We start from the raw sequence: 22,116 nt of genomic DNA, 5'->3' as shown, positions 1-22,116 counted from the left end.
CGTTTGTAATTGGCTGAGATGATTAATTTTCATCATAAAAAATGTTTTTGCCGTGAAAATCCGATGAAATAAACTACAAGGCCTTTATGGGATAAGTGCCCGAGCTAAGAGCGTTTATCTAGACGAAATATAAATGGGCGTTCCTAATGTAAGACCTAGCTTATTATCAGGTAAACATTGATAAAAACAATACTAAGCTTATAATGAACCTGGCGTTCATTAATAGGATATTTGATTCTTATTACTGGAAACTTTCCAGGGTCTCCACAGTGCTGCATTCAGATGCAACTGAAAGAACAAGTCACCTGCATTCCGTCTAAGACTGCAAGCTACCTAAAGCGTGCGGTTGGAAATGTGGTTAGCTGTAAATTGCCTGAAAGCCACATTAATCATACATGCAAGTCCTGTTCAGAAAAATAAGGCGAGAAAATTAAAATAATATGATATTTCTGACCACAACTACTGTTCTAAAAAATTCGTCATTCTCAATAACATAATTTGTTTCCTTTTTTGACGTTTAACATTTTAAAATTTTAACTAAGTTGACGGAAATCGAGTAATGTATCATGGTTTGTGTGCGATACGGAAAAATAATACATCCACTCTGAAATATATGGTTTAGTGTCTCACTATTTATGTGAATTTATTTGTTTGTGTAAGAAACTTGCGAATGATGTGAATGTTCCCATAAACAACAATAAAGGTGACAGGTGAAGAGAGCTTGTCTTCTGCTACCCTGGTGTTCAAAATTACCGCACTGAATTATTCATAAGACTCCGCACTCGCGCATGCTAATTCACGGGCAAGCAGAGCGAATGGCGATGAATCGCATAGCTTCCGACGGCTGGAATAAGAGAAGCACAGCTGAAATTCTCATCGCTTAATTCATGGGGAGATAAATACCATACAGTCTACCGATCCATACTTTTCAGTACAGGATCTGGCACTCTTGAAGGTGAGCAGAATGATTTTATTATGCCAACTTTTTAAAGCAAACTGTGCTTTACTCGAGGGTTCGTGTCTGAGGATTTCGCGAATGTTTTAGCAGAAATATTCAGCGATTGATTGGAGAGCGCGGCGTGTTTTGAAAGGCAGCACTTAAATGACCTCCCTGTGTTGTATTAAGAAATTCAGCTCACCATAATGGGCAACTTACCATTTTTAAAGGCCTAAAAGGTCTCGAATGTTTACCAACTTTTTTCTTATAGCGTCTTTGTTGACAGATGTTGGAAACGTTATATTTTTTCCTCGAGAATCTCTTGATACGCCGACGTCGCTAGTAAAGTTTCAAAATGAGAGGATAAATCTTAATTTTATGACCTACATAACCTGGAATATAATCATTCTGTGAAATGACCAACGAGAGACGAAATTTAAAACCGCTAAGCTTGTAAGACCCAGTCCGTGCAGATTGCACTGGTCTGATATTCACCTGTGCTCCAACCATTTTGCGTGAATTCAAGTTTGATGATGGTGTATGTTTTTTTTCCAAATCCCCTCAGTGCCGAATAGTACCTATAACTGTATAATTGCCCAACTTTGGCGATGTGTTTTGGTAAGAAAACTTGAGCTTCATGTAGGTGGTTGTGTACATAGCGTGTGGACTACCTGCCAAACTTGCAGTCGACGAGGATACGATACAACTTGGTTAACAGTTTTGCACCTCCGAAAAATAGTTTTTTTTCAGTTGACAGCAGAAAAATAAAATTTATTGCGTTGGAAAACATCGCTGACCGTGATATTTGATTGGTTAGTGGTTACCGATCGTCTCTTCGATTCGTACGGTGGTTTCGCGTGTGTGTTCTTGAAACTGATAGCGAAATTGGCGTTGAAAAGATTTCGTTGGCGAATGATTCTGTCACCAAATCGTTAGATTTGATTTGTTTAGCCATGTTTCACACGAGACTACTCCGCATACGTAGTCATCTCTTGTGCAATGTGAATTTATGTTTAGTGATTACACTGAAAAGCTTTCAAGCGTACGTGAGTCTAGCGTTCAGCTGTCGAAGGAATCAGTTAGAGGTACATCTTGATCAAATGTTAATTTCTAGTTATTATCTTTCCACGGCTTTTTCTATCGATCCCGCGATAAAATATTTCGGATCTCTTGTTTTATTCCTTTGTGTAAACAAACATATTTTAAACGCGTCTTTTTGGACTCTTTAGATGTCAAAATACAATTGATGTGTTATTTCATGTCGTTGAAGCGTATCCTTGGAGTGTTGATTTAGTTTTGAAAACAACTCCAGTTCATAAACACACATCAAAGGCGAAACTTATTTTCTATTATATGCTTTCGACATGCTGCCCCCGCTTCAAGTAAATAAAAAATCTGCATACACTTTAGAAGAGATAGATCATGATGCAAATCAAGGGGCACTTAAAGATATTATTCTGCTGAAAAGTTTCTATCAGGGAAAACTCTTTGAAAATTATTAATTTCGTCGCCTGTCGAGCGAATTTTGTCGTTTATATTTTATTCGTGAGACTTCCTTTATATAGTAGCACCCCACTGATTAAGGGATTTTTCGAACTGTCTTCTACCCGTATTGGTTTCTCTCAGTCAATATGTATAATTTTTACCAAAGGAAAAACAAAGGACTGTTTGATCCCACTCTTCCTAACACCCGGGGCCCTCAAGCAAACAATACAGATCTCATATGTCAATTTTTTTTTAACCAGGGCTGCTATAAAATTGAATCTTTACATGAGCATTTTCAAACGATTTGCAGTCAGAATCTCACTCCCGACGATTGTCTGGCATTCCTGGTAGACATTTCTATCACTAACATCGATTCTTGACAACATTTTAAAACTTGATTAAGCTATTCTAATAATTCTGTTGTGTAAAGTCCATGTTGATCAACAGTAAATAGGTAAGTTTCCAACATACATGTACCCCATGACATGATAAAACAATACAAACAGTATTTCTTTTCTTTTTCTGCAATGTGTAAATTCATATTTCAGTTAAACATATTTTTTTTGATCAGTCACACTTTATTATTATAATTTATAATTCTTCAAACTGTTTCCCTATTCAGAAGACACTGTTTGCAGTTGACTTGTGCTTCTTAAATTGAAAACAGAGAGAATTTTCTTAAGTGGTCTGAAGAAGCGCTATGTATATGGATATACCTTGTATGATCACTACACAATTTACATAGCAAAATTTGTATTTCATATTGTTCTGTATTTTGTAAGGCAAAACTATTTTAATTAAGCAGATACCTCTGTTTCAAATTTGATGAAGGAAAGTCTTTTAGGAGTTCTCCTTTGACAGATTTTTTGCATGAAATGCAGTATTTGGAGTACTATCTGCAAAATAACACGCACAAACTGATCAAGAACAATACAGACAATTTACAAAAAGTTATCCATTACTTAAGTTAGCTTGATTAAACATGACTTGGCCAGTGAACTTGATTGCAGAAAAAAAAAAAGTCTGTTCTATTAGCCAAGATTCAACATTCTTGCCAAGCTGGGCTTGTCCTGTGGTAAGACGATGTCTGTTAACATTTTTATCCTATGAGAAAGATTTCAATAAACTAGTTAGGTTCTTAGTGCTTGTAGAATTCGAAGATAAAATTATTACAGAAGACAACAGGGTATTTTTTTCACAGTTTTGTGCCTAAATTGTGAGGTCTCCATTGTGAACTGATATTTGTCATTTTTTGCTATGAATAACCACTCCCCACATCACTCGCCGACAGGAGTTCAATCAGTAACTGGTTAATAAGATGTTATGAAATCATGACTCAACTATTTTGAAACTTGATTAGCTCAATAAAATATGTCCCCTAAAAGCATATACTCTGGTTGTTTTTGGAGATAATATTATTGAACAGTTTTTATTCTATATTTTATAGACCTAATTAAAAACTGCAGGCATGCAGGATTAAACAGTGCTCTGAAAAGTCTCTTTGTTTCTCTCTTAACTAGTTAAACGATGAAAAATAATGGAATCGAAGGATGATTTATAAAAGTGTGCAATAAATTTTTCAGTGTGGTATTAAACTCTGTCAATCTGCAAGCAGTTATCTTGCATAAAAGTGACCTATGAAGTCCTGGAGACCACATGCTGAGCTGCTTTCTGAAGATGACAAAACATTTCCACAACTCACCAGAATTCATGTGGCCTCTTCTGTAGGAATGGCAAGTATTTTTAAACATAACTACATAACTGTCACAGTTAAAATCTGGGTAATTTTTAACACTTTAAGGACAAAAATGATCTCATTTAGTAGCAGAACATTATGGAGAAGTTTTGTGATATAATTAGCTAAATATGATGTTGATATACTTTTAGTGGTCATCTCTTTTTTTACTGTTAAATATATATAACTAAATGAAATATTTACAATACCTAATTTAAGATAAAGAATTGATACTTGTCAACCTTGAATACTAATGATCATATAATGGTGGTAAATACTGGAAAACTTAGTAATGATAAAACTATAAGTTGTTCGGCATTTTGATGTTACTTAAATTATTATCTGGGTAAAAATGACAGTTTTATTGCAGTGTGAATATAAATCAGTGGAACTAGTCAAGAGTAGTTGATATTTGCATGTGATCTCCATAAAATAGTTTGGTGTGGACAGAGTCAGTTTGGATGTTCAGAGTTGGCTTGAGATCTTGAATAATTATCATTTTATGGATAATTAGACAATATTTATAATAATAATGATGATGATGATGATGATAATGATGATGAAGAATGTAGTATTATTTTGGAATTTTTGATAATATAGGTGCTGTATAGGTGTAGTTTGTAATTTAAGGAGGGTACTTGATAATATTTAAGTATCCTGGCTAATACTTAGTGGGAAACTGCTATTTTTTCCGACACTGAAATAAAGTATTTAATTACTATTGTTAATAATGTTGTGATGATTATGACCATGGTGACAATTACAATGATAATGAAATAATAGAAATGTTTTCCTCATGTATATATTTAGAAAGCTCAATTTGCTTTCTTGTCATACAATGTTATTACTAAAAATACAATTAAAACTATAACAAATTATTTTCATGCCTTTAAAAGCTTCCAATATGATAATGTCCCTGTGCTAATCTTGAAAGATCAAAATTAAGGTAGATTGAATATGAAGTAGAATTTTGGAAGCCAAGGTTTTCTTGTAATCTGCACAATTTTTGTACACAGAAGGCAAATGCACAATGACAATAAGCCATGGAATTCACTACAACTTCGAATGAATTTATGATCATGTGATAGGTTGTTGCTCTCAGTAAGTTTTCCTTTTTATTGACATTGATAAAATGTCATGATTTTGTTAATGAATTAATTCTATTGGAGGCTATAATTTCTATGAAGTTAGACATTTTGACTGCACATGGTGATTGAAAGGTTAATTAAAGACCATAATTTCGACTTCTTTAAATGTTCCAAAAAGCATTCAAGAATTGGTGTTAGATCCAAAAAAAAAATTGATTTAAATTGGATTTCTTTTTCATAGACTTATCTCTTATGCACAAGACTCACGAATCATACAAAAATTCTCAGCATGACCTAAAGGTAGATCCACATGTCTTTGATGTTGAATTCAAAACACTTATTAAATAAATCAGATAAAACTATTTGCAGCTTATAAAAAATCAGAATCAGATAAATACAACTTTGAAGTTGAAAGTCATGCAATTTTAATTATGCTTTTTAGAAAATCACAAGCCTATCAAATCTTCATCTGACATACTCTTCATTTTTTGATAAAATGGTCAAACACATCTCTAGGCCATAGTGAACTGCACAAGATATTTATTCATGAGAAATTTTATGTGCTCAAATAATTTTCGTCACTTGAAAACACGGGTGAACAGTTTTAAATATTCCTTGCAGTCTTGTAATTCCTAGACTGATGTTTTTTATTATTTATGCAACAAATCAAATTGGATTTTCACAAAGTGGTTTTTAGCAAGTTTCAATGTGCATTAATTGATTTAAGAAAGCTGAATAATAAATGTCTCAAAACAGAAAAAGGTAAGAATTTTCATGTGCTGAACAGCATTTCAGTGTTCAAAAAGAGAAAAACAGAGGTACAGTGATTTGATTTGTCTTTTATTTGCTGTCTTGAGTTTCTCAATCAGTTGTATTTGTTATTCAGGGATTATGGAAAGAGCAAATTATTTCTTCAAAACAAGCTACTGGCCTTTACATACATGTACTTGTCTGAATATATTTGCAGTGATGGCTGACTGAAACCAAGTGATCATGTCTTCCTCTAATGTGACTTTGTATACATTTCACATCATCCAAGTTAGTTTTGAAGAATTTCAATTTTCACCTCCATTAACTCAGTAACATTCTGATGTGCCTGTGGAAATCAGTGTTAATTTGAAATATTTTTCCTATTCCCAAGTATTTTATATGCATAAATATGTTTAAACATTTTTATAAATGTTCTGCATCTTTTAAATGGATATAAAACAAATCTCATGTTTGTTTTTAATGGTGGATATAAATATGTACACGAAGAAGTATTTTTATAGTTTTTCACTCTTAACTCTGTTTTTTTATATATATATTTGGATGGAAAACATTGACTGCTTAATGTAATATCTTCTATGAAGAGCAGCCAATAAGAACATCTCTAAATTATTTTAATTTGTTTATCAGGAGCCCATTGTTAGATGTTGATAAATTCTGTGTTGTAGTTGGTACTAAGAAACATAATAACAATATAGAATTGATGTCAAAGATGTGAAAGATAAACTATTTATTGGTGGTTCTCTACAACATCAGTACATTCAGTTGATAGGAATAGACAGGCCAACATTTCTGCTATTTTCTCATGCCTTATTTTCAAAAGAAAGCATAATAGCTAGAATAGAGAATTACTAAGCAAATCATGTGGGTTTAAGTTAAATGTTAACTCCAATACAGACATAAACCAACATGAAATTTTGACTGGGATTCAAAACAGTTACTTCTGGGAGACTTCTAATAATGTTCTCTAGGGCTCTTTGGAAATTTCACACAAATTAACTTTGAAACCGAATGTGAAATATTGAGTTAGAAGTGTATGGTGTGCTTTCTGGTTCCTGTGAGTTGATCAGAAATATTGAGAGTTTTAGATAAATTAGAACATTTACTTAATGTTACAACCAGTTGATATGCTTTTGTTGCAGGAAATGACAGTAAATGATGGTGGATTTCTCAATGCCGTCAGGGATGGAAGCTGCACTCATGTGCTGAATCTGTTGCATGGAGGAGGGGTGGATTTGGAGCAGAGAGATGAGGTTAGAAATGTTGGAAATGAACAAGGAAAAAAATGAACGAACAAACAAGGAAACCAACAAAAACAAGGTCTTGAAAATTGTTGCTGAGTATCTTTGTTGAGCCCTGGAAAATTAATTCGAGTCTTGGTAATTAATGGCAATTGGGAGAAATGACCAAAAATGCTTTTCTATTAGAATTGCAAAGCAAGAAATACTGTGCATTGGATGAATGATGATTTTTTCATTTGATTGAAACCAACCTTTTAGTGGTGCATTGTAGGTTGTGCAGCAAAAAAATTCTGGAAAAGACTGAACCATTGTTTGTCTTGTAGTTAATACTTTATATTCTCTGTGTCAGAAAAATATGAAGTTTTACTTAACTTATGTAATGTTTAGATGAAAATGATGTTGTCCATTTTGAGTAATTTTAAATTAGTTGTATGTGAAAATCAAACGAACCTATGAATTAATAGATTGATTATTTATAGGTAAAAGTCGCTCCCTAATAAGAAGTCAGTAACAAAAAGTTCTCATCAAACATTTTTTAATAGAATGGCCAAACTGCATTGATTATTGCTGCTGAAAAAGGGAACGTTGAAATTGTTCACGAATTGTTAAAGAGGAATGTTCAACTCAATATACAAGATGAGGTGAGGTCTGCCGTGGCCATTGGTAAATATAATTAGGTATTTCAATTTGAAGAGTTTAATGATTGCTTTAGAAGTTATTTCAGTTAGGACACTCTCTTAAACCCCTCTCTTTCTATTGAACTGCCTTATCTTATCTTCAATTTCTGGCACCTCCTTCTTCTTTGGTAACCCCCCTTGTTATAAGGTGGTGTTGCGTAGGACAAAACTTGAATTTGAAAGCCTGTTCATTTTGGTATGAAATGTCACAGTTTTTTAAACCAAAGAAATGAATACTATAATGTTCAGTATTTAATAAATGTGGGCAAGACCTCAGATATTAAATAAAGACTTTCATTTTGGCCCCCAGTGAGTTTTAACCAAGCCCCCCCCCCCCCTACTTCTCTCATAGGTCAACCTCTCTTGTGACCTCACTTCTCTGATAAGCTCTTTCCCCCCCCCCCCCCCCCCACATCTAAAAGTCCTAGACTTTGGGAAGCCTCTTGGAATATATTAGATAAGAACACTTTAAAAACTTTGTAATTGATTATTATTTGATAAAAGTAATAATAATAATTATGATAATAATGTGAATAATGTGTGGGTATTTCAGTCAATAATTTTATTATTGATTCGTCAATAAAAAGCATTAATGTTGGCAATTAACATGGTTCAAAAATTCTGGAACTGAGTTTAGTTTCCTCATATCTTAGGATGGCTGGACAGCCCTTATTGCAGCTTGCAAAGAGGGGCATTATGAGGTTGTTAAAGAGCTCATGGAGAATGGAGCAAAAGTTCAGTTACCAGACTTAGTAAGTTCAGTATATCTGAATCATAACATTACGAGTGACCAAGATCATTGTGTTCAGTTCTGAGCAAGGGAGTCTGCTCTCTTAATGCACCTCTCTACCCAGAAGTATAAATTTGCAGCTATAGGAATTAAGCTTATGAACACCTACCGTATCTTTACACCTCTGTCACAATCCCATGACCAACAAAATATTCTCTATTATAGGGAGGTTGGTCTCCTTTGGTATGGGCTTCATACAAGGGACATGCAGACATTGTAAGGGAGCTGTTGGACTACGGTGCAGATCCTAACGAAAGAGGACAAGTAAGATACCATTTTAGAATGTTTGTAAAACGCTTATGTGAGCAGCCAGCCAATCAGAGAGGAGTATTTTGGGCCCAAGATGGAGAGGACCAATCCGCTTAAAAATTATAAAAGAATTTTGGATACCTTCGTTGTCATACTTGCAGTTGATTGACCCATTCTGGTCACATGTGCAGAAGATTCTCTTCTCTGATTGGCTGGCAACCAAGATAATCGTACTTTGCTACATTTAAAGCTGTTGTGAAGGTTTTGTGTCTGGACAAATTTTTTTTTGTAAACCTAAGTTGTGTGCAGCTTGGTGCCCAGGATCCCTTTATTTTTTTCGCTTAAATTTACTCGGAAAGAGATTGAGGAAAATAACTTGGGTTTTGAATTTCGTCATCTCATTTGACATGCGCTAAATGAAGCAACGAGTTTCAATACCTAAAAGTATACGGTTCTGTTCCCGACATGGTTAAATATTTCATTCCTATTTTGCTGATATTTCAAACTTTTTTTTTTAATTTGGCGACATTTGCAGTGGAAATATTAATTTATAATACGGCAATGCATGTTTATTTTACTGTAATTCATCAGGAAATTATAGACACGACAATTATTTAAAAAATCCCGATAGTGTTGTCTATGAAACTTTGACTTATCACGGAATACTTTCAAGTCTACTTCGAGAAGACCAAATACTTTCGTGCTTTACCCCAGGGGTTTTGATAATGTTTGTCTTAAGCGCCTGCCGATGATTTAATAGGCGGCTGTGTGACTGTAAGGCGAAACCCAAACAGGAGACCAGCTCGCAGGCTGAACAGACGGCGGTGAGAGGTCTTATCGGTGGTGGTAGACCGCTAGTAACGGCATTTATTGAAACCCATGGCTTAAACTTGCAGCACAAGTAGAGTTGCTATAAAAAACCTTCTCTTGAAACGACAAATTTCGTAATACTCTTGCGTTTTCGCGCTGTTGTTTGATTGGATGTCGTGCAGAAGTTAAACGAGCGCCATGACGAGAATTTTCCGAAAGCGACTGTAATTTCGATTCAGTGTTTTTCCCTATTTATCTTTCAAAAAATACGGCTCTTGCGTAAATTACTATTGATGAAACTAAGAATAAAAAAACTTAGGATTTTGTGGAAGAACGGAAAGCATTCCTTAAAGTTTTTTGGCATTGTTGATTTTTCTATTTCGGCTTCCCCATGGCTTCCTTGCAGGAAGTTTTGATGACTTATGCATGCCGCGAACCGTCACAGGGAAAAAATCAGGAAGCAACAGAAGTACGTTTACCCGACGACAATACGTAGTTAATTATTTATTTGTCTCGTGTAGAGCACTAGCTGTAATTAGTTTCCCGCGTAGAACAACTCAAGGTGGTAATTTCTTTTAGAGCTATATTTACTCGGGACAAACCATTGCATTTCTTTTTGTCTTAATTTAATGTGAATTGCTTTCAAGTTTGGAATCAAGTATTCTTTAATTTAGCTTTATCTTGCGCTTGATTTTTGTTACCACAAAGTTGTATATACGTTCATTCAGTTGTTAAGTAAACGTTTCTTTTGTCAGCAGCAAAAACCTTTGTTTTGTCTTGTCAATTATAAATAATGCTCGGTCTTTCGAAAAAGTTTGTAAAATGACAGTTTTCACTCACCAGGGAAGCCGAAACACTTGCCTGTTGTTTATGCATTCGTCAAGTTTGCTATGAAAGTCTCTCGACTTCAAATCAATGATAAAATCTTTTATCTCTCTGCTTCCTATGACTTACTCTTTGAAGGCAATTGAATTGATAACGTTCTTTAGAAAAAGTGTTGTCGCTTGAAGGAAAGTTTTGTCTACAGAAATAAATCCGGTAGTCTGGTCGCGTTAGGACATCTTCGTATCCTTGCGTTATTAAGTGAAAGAGGATTAAATTTTTGTTTCAACTTTAAGCTGCTGTTTTTCGAGATAAATATTTTACCATCGCTGCTCTAATTGCATGCTAATTGAAAAAACTTCCATCGGCGATCTGCGTCAGTATTCATTTAATGCATTTCGGGTTTCTGTTATTTGGTTTTAGCAATTGTCTTTTAAATCGGCGCCACAGATCTGAGAGCTCAAATTCGACGGGAATATACTGACAGAGCATACAGTAAGATTTCTTTTCTTTGTAATCAAAGAATTGATAGGTGAAGGACTGTATTGATGTGAACAATTGTTACTTAAGATACTCTGACAGGTGCTCTTTGGCGTAGACGAATTTACTAGATTCTTCTCATCCGATCTGCGACAAAAAACCACGACAGAAACCGCGCATTTCAAGTTGCACTCAAAACGAGCTCGGCGGACAGATTTGCTTAAACTCTGCTTTTTAAAAAAATCCGGGTTATGTTTCTTCCTCAGGTCGCGCTCAACCGCAATCCAGTTGGGTAGACAATATATACATTCGTTTTGGTCATCATTCGCTGCGTCTTTAGATGTTGTTTAGTTTTGCATATATTTTAAAAGTCATTAACGATTCGTTCGGCAGGTGAATTGGGTTTAGTTCAGTAGGGACCGAACTGTGAGCAAATTGAGATCTATATTTTTTGTTATATCTCGTGCGGCTCGTTAAATCTAATTACACTCGGAAAATTTTGTTCGTGAGCTGGTCTCCCTTTCGGCACCATCTGAAGACAGCACTTAGGATGAATCCATCTAAACGTAAGTCATTCTTACAAGCTATAAAATAAATCTTACGATATCTTTTAGGTGATAAGTTGGAGTATATCTGACATCTCCAGGCATATAAGGGAATTAGCACACAACTGCGTTTGCTATTGTCAGAGATTTTTAACGACATAGGCTTGGTTGACACAAACACAAGTTTTCATTAGCACTTTACATTATACATCATCGTACAAGCTTCTAGTTCAAATTTTAATTATTGTAAGGAATTTATTTTTTTATAAGGAACTGAGAAAAGAAATGACTTCCTTCCAAGAAGTTCTTAATCCCGAAGTTGTATACAACCGCATGAATTATGTAAACCAATATCAGAACGAATTTATTTTTTGCCAGTGTGCTTGTAACCCTTTTCATAGCAACGTTTTTCGATAATAATTCTTAGATTGACGCTTTCAATCATCGAGTAGACTGTTCATCCACACTAACGCTAAAAAACATTTCCTGATTTATTTTTCAAGGTACGGCGTTTTGTCTCTCTTAAATCTTGTTTTCATTTCCAAAAGACCTCATGCATGCTCTCCGTTTTGTGGACATCGAAGAGTGCTATTTTTTCTTCTCTTTCAATGTTTTTATTCTTAATTTACCTTATTGTATGTTCCGATGAAAGCGGCTTTGATAATTTTGATCTCGTCTCATTAATTTGAGTGTGTTTATTTTATTTCATTTTTATTTTATTTTGTGCCTCGTTTATTGTTTTTAAACGAAACTGCAGAACTGCGCATTCTGTGTCCGCGGGAAAAAAAATTAGAGACAGCTTTGCAAAAGATGTATTTTTTTGAGATTGCTTCATTGACTCGTATTTTATGAAACGTGATGATTTTGGTGGAAATAGTTATAGCACCCGAATTGAGTATCCTTATTTTTTTTGTCTGTTTTGTGTGAAGTAGGAGACGATCGGTGATATGTGTACTATAGCTGATGGTATTCCTAGGCGTGAAATTATGTTTAATTTATGTGTGGTTTTGCTGTAATATGTGTCCCTTTTACTCTTAATTGGATCTTTCTATTCTCTTTCTTAAACTTGAGTTGAACACCGAAAATTATGGCATTTGAAACGATTTGGCAAATGTATGTACTTGTAAACGAAGGAGAAAGTTTCTTGTCGGCGTGTTTCAATTACAGTCGATGTTGTTATTAAACTCTGCGGAATACCCTACGTCTTCTGGCGGACACTTTACTATAAACAAAGACGGAAGTCTGTAAAAAAATTATTATCCTCAAAATATCTTAAAGCAAACTAATATGTTCTCAGATGGATGTCTGTAATTGGGTTAAGATTTATCCAATGACGTTGAATGGATCCACTTTCCTAAGCAGAGGTGATTGTGCTGTGTTGCACATGCATTCAGACGGTTTTTGCTAAGCTTCTCTACTTTCTAGATCTCCGTGTGAGGATTTTCCCTCTCGTAAAAATCTCGAATAGAACGCTATTATCTTTGGTTCTGGAATTGGAACAACTGATACATTAGGAAGCACTTTTGCTGCAGATTTTCACGTCATTGTATCGATCAAAAAAAAATTGATATCGACAGGAACTTCGAGGATTGTTGGATAAACTTAAAATGAACTATAAAAATAATCTAGAAAAAAATCTGTGGTAAGTTTATCAAAATTCGACGGTATGTGCAAATATGATGTACTGTCCCAACTTGAAGAACGTTTTCCATTGTGATGAAATATTGAAATATTTTTGCCCACTCGAGATTGGATTAAAGTCGATGGTACACCTGATGATATTTCCTCTTGGACATAATCTGTTCGCTTTCACGAAACAGATATGTCTACCGAAAAATATTCGAGCATATTTCCGCGCCAAACGGAAGCTGATGTTTATTTATTTGAGAACAGTAGCCGAAGGTCATACTATTTGCAATTTATCTGTGGTGTGTTTCACAGGTAATGTATTGCTGTTTTTCCTCTATACGTCATTCAAATGGAAAATACTGGAGACCTAAAGAAGGTCACAAAGGCGACGGTGAAGAGACCGTGGTGAATGAAAACATTTAGTGAGCAGAAAATAACTGCGGCGCACGTGCGTCATGAGGATTCTTGCAGTTGTTAGCTGTCATCTGTAAAACAATAAAGTAAAAGAACAAAATTTTGTCCATTCTGAGGACGGAAACACTGATAGCAAATTAGTTATTTTTTTAACCCAACGTTTCCTTCATCTTTTATTTGGAAGTTACATCAGGTGCCGTTAGAGAAGGTAAAAACATCGAGCTATTCGACAAAATTCTAAAAAAAATTTCAGTTAATATTTTAATCGACCCTCACGTTCCGTCCCAGCATCTTTCTGGCTTCCACAAAACTATTTTTCTTTTTATACTCACTCTAAGGGTCCAAGAGTTATTTCATAATTCGCTTGAATCAAATACACATTTACTTTTGTTTCTGTCATTTCCTCAGTTGACCCGGCACGGAATATATATAGAACGGGTCATTTTCCTCAATCGGTTGTAAATTTATGAGTGTCTTTTTGGCGATCTCTGATAATTCGCTGGCCAGCAACTATCTGATACAAAAAATACAAATATCCTATAAATATAGAGGATAAATGAATTAAAGACAACAGCAATACTTTTGACAAGCAAAGTGAATGCTCTGCGGTGTTATAATATGCGTGTAAGTTGTCTTCGCACGAAACCTGATTGATGTGTGCGACTCGAATGAACGTTTTCTGCTATCGGTTGGTATTTCAAGACCATTGAAGATTTCAGCCTTTTTGTACATTAGTTTAGAAGGGAAATGAGATCATTTGCAACAAATCGACTCAGTCTGGCTAAACCGGGCAACTTCAAATGAAATTCGGCCAGAAATTAGTCTTAATTCACTGCAGTTACAAATGTCGTCTTCACTAGTATGGGCAACAATCTTGACTTTCATATAATCTTGATACTTACCTCGTTTGAAGACATTTGATGTTGACTGTAGTCGATCCAAGAAAACATTTGTTTTGTGAGAGACAACATCTCGACTTATTTTGAAAAACATTAACAAGGTCACGAATGTTCTTAAAATTCCTTTGGCGTTCTTTCCGGCAATGAGCGCTGTACTCAGTTCCAAAGATCGCCCGGGCGAGGCTGCTTCTAATTGGTCAACTGAGACTGCATTCGATCACGTGAAGGCCTGGCGTGACACATGTCTTGCTTTTTTTTTTCTCTTCAGCATGGTATGACAGCCCTTATATGGGCATCAGGACGGGGACACACTGAGGTTGTTGATCATTTACTGGAAGCTGGAGCCAATCCCGACGCTGCTGACAAGGTGTGTGACATGTTTGTGTAGATGACTCACGCGTGGATCTAAAGATTGATGCCTTGTCGTCGCATGTAAAATTGTGTCAATGTATCCGTATTTTTCCTCAGGATATGTTCAGTTTAGGCCGGGTCCTCGGGTTTGAGCTTTCGTCATTGTATTACTGAAATTTTTCCTTAGATATCTCAAACTTAGGCTGGGTCCCCGGGTGTAAACAGAACTTGTGTCTAGTGTAATTCCCCCCCTGGATATCTCTAACGTAGATCGAGTCCCAGTTGTGGAACTGTGTCGGTGGATCACTGTAAGTTAACCGTAGATATTTCAAAAGCCGGTTCGCCGAAACCAGTTTTTTTGCTCCCCCGATAAATTTTCTGTCAGGAGGCTAACTTCCCATTTGCAAGCTTGTCCTGTAAATCAATGGCATTCCTCTGGCTAGAATAGTTTTCGTTTTTTCTTGTTTCAGTATGGGACCACCGCTCTTGTTTGGAGCTGCAGAAAAGGACACTTAGGAACTTGTCGAAGTCTTGTAGCAAAAAACGCTAACGTCGATACCGCCAGTAGTGTAAGTAACTTAGCATTGCCATGGATACTGTTGCTATGCTGCACTTCATGTTGAACCAATCAGCTGCAAATGTGCATTTGCTTTACATTTTATTGCATTATGCATGCGCCAAGTTCACAATTTATATTCTGACGGTGTATTACACTTAAATTGAGGCGTACTCTGCAGTGATTTTAGCTTTGAGGCCATAAGAAGAAACTTATCATGAGACAGTTTATTTGGGTTATTTTAGAGAGGTTGGACCCCGTTAATAATGGCAGCAAAAGGTGGTTACACAGAGGTAGTGGATTGTCTCCTGGAAAAGGAACCGCACATAAACGCTACGGATCAGGTAACAGTAAGATTTTAAAGACAACACTGTCTATTCATTCCTTTTTGAGCATGCCCCAAAATTTTTTTCTTAAATAAATTGGATAACTTGGATTAGCAGTTAAAAGATATTTTAAGGTGATGATAGTTCTCTCACTGATTCGAAAACAGGAAGGAAATTCCGCGTTGAGTTGGTCAGCCAAGCATGGGCATGAAGAGATCGTCCAACGACTTTTGGCAAGAGGGGCGTACTTTAATTTACCAGATAAAGTAAGTGATCCTCTTTTGAATCATTTTAGGCAATCTTCAACTGGATGTCGAGAGACTGCATTGATTTTGCTTCACTTTGCTCCTTGCTTGATGCAGAAAACTCGCGCCATTCTCTCGACCAATCAGATGCAGAAGTAAAACCAAGCGTGATTTGAATGCCCGCGTTTTCCCGCGCTTGAGGCTGTGTTCACGTGTTTACTTTGAGTTCTGATTGGTTCGTTATGTTGTACATCTTTTTTTCTGATTGGCTGTTGGGATTGCTATGGTTTTAGACACTAAGTCGAACCACGTTCTGTTGGAAACGATTTTAACCCAAGATATATAATTATATTCAGTGCGGAGAGGTTATTGTTTTCTGCGTAAATTTCTGCTCGTGTGCATGTACAGATTATTTTTCTCTTCTATGCAAGTGAAGGAAAAAACGAAAAGGAGAAGTGATTTTTATTGCTATAGATTTTTTTCTTTGGCCCTAATTAGAGATATATTTTATCGACCTTAAAAGGAGGCAATTATAAATAATTGTCTATCGAATCACTATAAGTGTGTTCTCCATTTTCAATTGCTCGAGGCGTTTTTCGACCGGAAGAAACCAATTTTCCCATACGCCCCTAATTTTTGGGTTGAAAATTATATCGAATTATGGTCTAGAGCAGCTTTTTTTAAAAGTAGTTTGTACTCGCAGCCTATTAGAGAAGCTCTTTATTAAGTAAAGTAAAAAAAAAGCGTAGGTGTTTTCGAGCTAGTGGTCAGATTTGGCTTCGATTCAATTAGTAATTTCCTTTAGAGCCCATTTAAATGGGTTGCATGAAACGTGGTTTTTGCGTCACCATCTTGAAGTGGGCGTAATTTGTAAAATGTAATTGCCCGGAACTTTCAATTCACGGTTCATGTTTGTCTGTTACCGATTTTCTGTGCATGTTCTTACGGTTTCAAAGTACAGTGAACCGGATGAGCAAGGTTTATTCCACTTATTGGAAGGTTAAAGTTTTCGAACCAGGGACAGATGTTTGTAAGTGTAGACGACAGAATTTTGTCTGATAATGATCTGAAATGATATTCATTGAGGTTGATAGATAACTCAGCTAAGTTCTTCCTTGAAGCTTTTTGTTCGTGCGGTTTCTGTTGACAATTTAAGCTGTTTTATTGCGAGTTTTAGTTTTTAAAAGTGAATTCTGAGGTTTTGTCCTCGATCAATGGTAAGTTGCTTCAAAGAGTTTCAAGTTTCGAGCAAGCATCTTCGCTTGAGTCTGCAGTCCGCAGCGAGCGAAACGCCCGCCATTGAAAATAAGGCACCACTTTGGCAAATTCAACAACGCTTTGGGTGTTTCAATGGAATGTAGGAACTGCTTTGGATTGAAATGTGAATAATTGTGGCAAATTGGATGATTTCAAATAGCTGCAGAATCACGTGAACTGTAAGCGATACGCTCTGAATCAATAACGTCTGTGACTTCAATGTTGTATAAGAAGTTTTAAACAGAAAGTTTTTGTTTTGCTTTCAGGAAGGCGAAACTGTTTTAATATCTGCTGCAAGAGACGGCCATTTAGAGGTTGTACGGACATTGTTAAGCAAATATGCAGATGTGGAGGCTGCAGACACCGTAAGTTTTTAAAAATGAACATTTTGAACGCAGCATTGGCTGCTTCAAGGCCCAGTTGCAACAATGGAGTCGTTTTGAATGAACTTTGCAGATTCTGTTTTGGTTTTCTGTAATATCAGCTCTGAGGAACAAAAGCAAACGAGCGGAATATGGCGCTTATTTACTAAAACATTTCATTTCCACCTCCTGGTGTTAGGAATAACATCATTGTTCCAATTCTATAGAATCTGTTTGCTTAATCAAATCGTTTTAAAGTCGTGTCGTGCTGATCACAGGGAGTGTTTTGTTGATGATAAATGCCGCTCACGTCTCGTTTGACTACAGTAGTCTTGCCGCGTATCGCAGATTTTTCATCAGCTAATTTGCTGGCGGTTGTTTCATGTCTCGTTCCTTCGAGTATCGTTTTCAGACGCGCAGGCTTTCAAAGGTCAGTCTCTGGTCATAACTTTCGAATGTACTACGTCATTATATCTCTTGGGGGACACATACACGACTTTTCAGAGTTCGCATCTCTTATTTACCTTATACACGGCTTGAATTTTATTCCAAATTGTGTTGAAATGTTACAGTAAGTAAGCGATATAAAAATTACAGCTCTACGTATCAGAGGCCGATGCAATTCGACCGGGTACGTACGCGAAGAGCTATTTGCTTGCATTGCCATATGTAGTTAATTTATCCCATGTAACAAATGAATTAACTTTTGGTCTGGGGCAGAGCATATATCCAAGCTTGTAGCGTCATCTGTTATTTTATTGTCGAGTTTAGGGTTATTCTGAAGGTTTTTTTTCTCTTTTTTTTTTTTTCCAACCTAATGTCTTAATTCCTAGACAGCATGGCGTCGCTGTAGAAGTACCAGATTATTTCAGATTATTTTTAAAACAGTAATTAAGTGAATAAGTAGACTTATTTTGACGGACTAAACCAAATAGTTCTCTTATAATGCATGAAAATGTAAAATATTTTAATCGTAATAATTTCGTGACGTGAGTCACAGATGGTGACATTTTTACTTCAATAAACGGCTTTGATAACAAAACAATTGAACAGCAAGTTTTGAACTTTTTGGAATAATAAATACAGCTTGGCTTTAAAATTTTAAGATAAATGGAAAAGCTGATAACTTGTACAATGGTTGAGTCATTAATATTGCTAAAATATTCATTGCTTTTGATGCAAAGAGTGACAGAAAGGAGGAATGGTTTGTTATTTTGATACCGGAAAAACTTCAAGAGATTTTGACTCTGGAAGGTTTGTTAAAAATAGTTTCGCATCCTAGTTTCGATTGCTTGTTTTTTTTAAGAGCAAATCGATTTCGCCTTTGTGTGTGTTCGTATCAAGACTTCTCACGATTTGAAGTAGTCCACAGCCGCTGTCTTTAATAGTCGCGTCTGACATCGCTTTGTCGAACTAGGTAATCTTTCAGAGATTGGTACATCTTTAAACAGAGCGGAACTATCCATATCGCGCCATCTTTGCGTTGCTACTCAAATGGGATTTTTTTTTGACAACGGGAGGCGAAGATTTTTAATTCAAACTGATAATCAGGCATTGTTTTGACAGCGTTTGAATGATAGTGGTCTGAAGAGTGAGATAATGTGATGGAATACAATAGTTCGCATGTTTGTCCAATGTGTAAGCATTTACGTTTGAAGTACGGATCTCTTATAACAGACGTAGTTTTGTAGATGAACTTCCTAAGAAAGCCTGGATGCAGAACTAAATCTCTTTAAGCACTCACGCGACCTTTTCTTGTCAAGCTCTTTGTTACATTGAGAAATGGTAAATGACAATGTTTTGTTGTCCGTGCTGTCCAGTGGACCTTTTAAATAGAGCTTATTTTTAGATATCCATCAGTAAACGAAAGCTGTGGTTGAGCTGCATGCTTTTGTGTTCTTTCAATGGACGGTGTTTGTAAATAAAACGTGAATTATTTCTCTTGTCAGGAGAGCAAGACAGCTTTGTTTCATGCAGTTGAGAAAGGCCACGTCTTAATTGTGAAGGAGCTTCTAGATGCAGGAGCGAACACAGAAACTCAGAACAAGGTTTGTAATATGCTTCAATGCGTTTTCATAGGTGGAATTCATAATAGCGGACACCTTCTGTTTCACTCTTGTCTACTTGACTCGTCATATAGAAATCTTCTTTTCGAGTTAACATAAATTCATGTTTTTCTGTTGTTCTTTTCACGGGTGAAGAGGCTTAAAGCTGCCTTTTAAATTAAGTGTTGCCATTTTGTCTTCTCGCCATTGATACCCGGTAACAAGATAGATTTCAGAACAAACACATTTTCAAGCAGATTCTATTACCATACTCTGATCTTAAAGATTTTCTCGCGCATTCGAAGATAAATAAAAAGAAAATATTGAAATGCATTTTGTTAGTGTTTTTTACCTTCTCTTTAACTGTGTTATTGCAGGACGGTGAAACGCCACTTATCAGAGCCACACAAAAGAAGCACACTGCAATCGTATCTCTTTTGCTTGAAAAAGGAGCCAGTGTCTCCGTAGCAGATAAGGTACGTGATGTGTTTGTCCTGTTCCCTGTTTCGAAAAACGCTACACGGAGAGGAGATCAGCATGTAATCACTCCTCTCAATTCCAACTCATTATTAAGAAAGCAGGTGATAAAATACAAAATTTTATCAAGTGGAGCATGTTTCTTCTATGCTACGCTGAAATCTGATTTGGTCCATATGGATTTACAAGGAAACGATGTAAGGAGTGAAATTCAATAATCAGATTTTGTGAAGTACGGGAATAGCAGATTAGTGTAGTAATGTAAAAGTACGTAAGGCTTTTGTAAACAAACCCATTTTTAACCTCTAAGATCTTCACTTTAGCACGAATTAAAATACATGATGTTCTCTTGAAAAACAATCATTCGATGAAAGCTCGTCTCTCGCACGCCTCACTTGACCCCGTTTTGACTCGGGTTTGTTTATCTCAGCGAGGAGATACCCCAGTTCATATTGCCGTCAGAGGAAGATACCGACGCATTTGCGAACTCCTGTTAAGGAACCCAAAGGACGCTCGGCTTTTATATCGTCCCAATAAATCCGGAGAAACACCGTATAATATCGACAGACAGCACAAACATAGTCTGCTGACGCAAATCTTTGGCACTGGTAAGGTTTCTGTTGGGTTATTTGTCTAAAATTTTATCTAATCAAGTTGTGTATTTTGTAATCCGCGTAAATCTTCTCCATCTACCACCATTCTCGTTCATTTTTGGTTTATTTGTTCCATTTTGTTGTTCATCTTTCCTATCAAACCAATATTTTGTGTTTTTCGTCGTGTTCAGGGTGGTTCTGCGTTTCGCAACCCTCAACTACATATGTTGAATGTATCTGAAGGCTTTCATCTAGGAATCATATTGTGTTTTTCTCGAATTAATGTGGAGTATGTGTTTGGAGACAGAGAAATTACCGAAGGTCTTTCAAATATTAGGTCTTCTCACGAGAGAGATTTTCAATTCGCAAATGAAGATTCATAGCAATTGAACTTGAATACAATTATTTCAACTTTACCCAATACCGAATATGCTCTACACAGTTCATTACAACCTCTTGAATGTTTACCAACTGTTCTAGTCAGTCTTTCTTTCGTTCAAGTCTTCGTTTGGAATTTGCAGTCTTGTGAAAAATTAATGACACGTTTTCAGAACTCAGGTTGACATTTAAGTGGTGAGAAAAATACAGCATTGCTGGTGTTAGTGGGACTTCATTACCAATTTCCAAAGGGGAATTAACTAAATGTTGTTCCAAGATCTCTCTTTCAAAAGGGCTCGAGCATTATCTTAAAACTCTGGTAATGATCAGACTCGCTATAGAGTTCTCTGCAGCTCATTGGTGGAGCGTCAGAGCGCGGGGACCGAAGGTTTGGGGTTCGATTTATCACGGGAACTTGGATTTGTTCTCTGCTCCACGCTTGTGACAGGACAAATAACACTATTTGAAAATAACTCATTATGACGATGTGCTTATCATTTTTAAAAAATCATAGTTGACTCGTTTTGTTCAGAAGATAGTCTTAAGTATACTCTGTTTACAGGTCTTTTTACTCCGGGTAAAAAATACAGTGAGGAAGTGATGGGTTATGAGATCTACACCAGTGCTTTAGCGGACGTGTTGTGCGAGCCTTCGCTCACCATGCCGCTGACTGTTGGAATGTATGCGCGGTGGGGGAGCGGCAAATCTTTTGTTTTACGGAGGTTGCAAGGTAAAAATTGAAATCAATAGTTTTAATAACTGAATGATATTTTTGTTTCTTTTCGTTTGGGTTCTTTCTTTTATCAAATATAGTCAGATTCTCTAAGGGAGAAAAGAACTCATTTATCTTTTTCGCGCTGCCAGCATTCGGTGTTACACCTCAGTTGGTAACAGCACTCAGCTAGTCTCTGGCACAGGCAAGAATTTTTTTCGATCAATGAAATATCTGAGCAACTG

At 36.1% G+C, this 22,116-nt stretch overlaps 1 protein-coding gene and 1 long non-coding RNA gene across 10 annotated transcripts in view; one reads left to right on the top strand and one right to left on the bottom strand.

The window, feature by feature from the left end:
• LOC131797796 (kinase D-interacting substrate of 220 kDa B-like) overlaps nt 1-22,116 on the top strand; it is a 31,089-nt gene that overhangs the window by 1,458 nt on the left and 7,515 nt on the right. For 2 of the 9 annotated variants that reach the window (XM_059115452.2, XM_066161130.1), the window contains exons 1-15: nt 817-955; nt 4,006-4,155; nt 7,156-7,266; nt 7,797-7,895; nt 8,585-8,683; nt 8,887-8,985; nt 14,838-14,936; nt 15,391-15,489; nt 15,722-15,820; nt 15,970-16,068; nt 17,571-17,669; nt 19,616-19,714; nt 20,089-20,187; nt 20,619-20,796; nt 21,722-21,889. In XM_059115452.2, the coding sequence (XP_058971435.2) occupies nt 4,060-4,155; nt 7,156-7,266; nt 7,797-7,895; nt 8,585-8,683; nt 8,887-8,985; nt 14,838-14,936; nt 15,391-15,489; nt 15,722-15,820; nt 15,970-16,068; nt 17,571-17,669; nt 19,616-19,714; nt 20,089-20,187; nt 20,619-20,796; nt 21,722-21,889 (1,543 nt within the window). In that variant the 5' untranslated portion in view covers nt 817-955; nt 4,006-4,059. Of the gene's footprint in view, nt 1-816; nt 956-4,005; nt 4,156-6,041; nt 6,064-6,138; nt 6,284-7,155; nt 7,267-7,796; nt 7,896-8,584; nt 8,684-8,886; nt 8,986-11,252; nt 11,649-14,837; nt 14,937-15,390; nt 15,490-15,721; nt 15,821-15,969; nt 16,069-17,190; nt 17,265-17,570; nt 17,670-19,316; nt 19,452-19,615; nt 19,715-20,088; nt 20,188-20,618; nt 20,797-21,721; nt 21,890-22,116 lie in introns of those variants that run through there. The other 7 variants (XM_066161126.1, XM_066161127.1, XM_066161125.1 and 4 more) reach the window with 7 other exon arrangements.
• Nucleotides 950-14,703, bottom strand: LOC136278011 (uncharacterized). Its single transcript, XR_010716156.1, has 4 exons — nt 14,573-14,703; nt 14,056-14,184; nt 8,831-8,968; nt 950-3,318 (listed from the first exon to the last, which is right to left on the bottom strand). It is a non-coding gene; the product is annotated as an uncharacterized lncRNA (long non-coding RNA).

The sequence above is a fragment of the Pocillopora verrucosa genome, chromosome 14, assembly GCF_036669915.1.
Source record: "Pocillopora verrucosa isolate sample1 chromosome 14, ASM3666991v2, whole genome shotgun sequence".
Classification (NCBI taxonomy): Eukaryota; Metazoa; Cnidaria; class Anthozoa; order Scleractinia; family Pocilloporidae; genus Pocillopora; species Pocillopora verrucosa.
The sequence above is the reverse complement of the archived record's forward strand: the minus strand, read 5'-3'. Positions and strand labels throughout refer to the sequence as shown.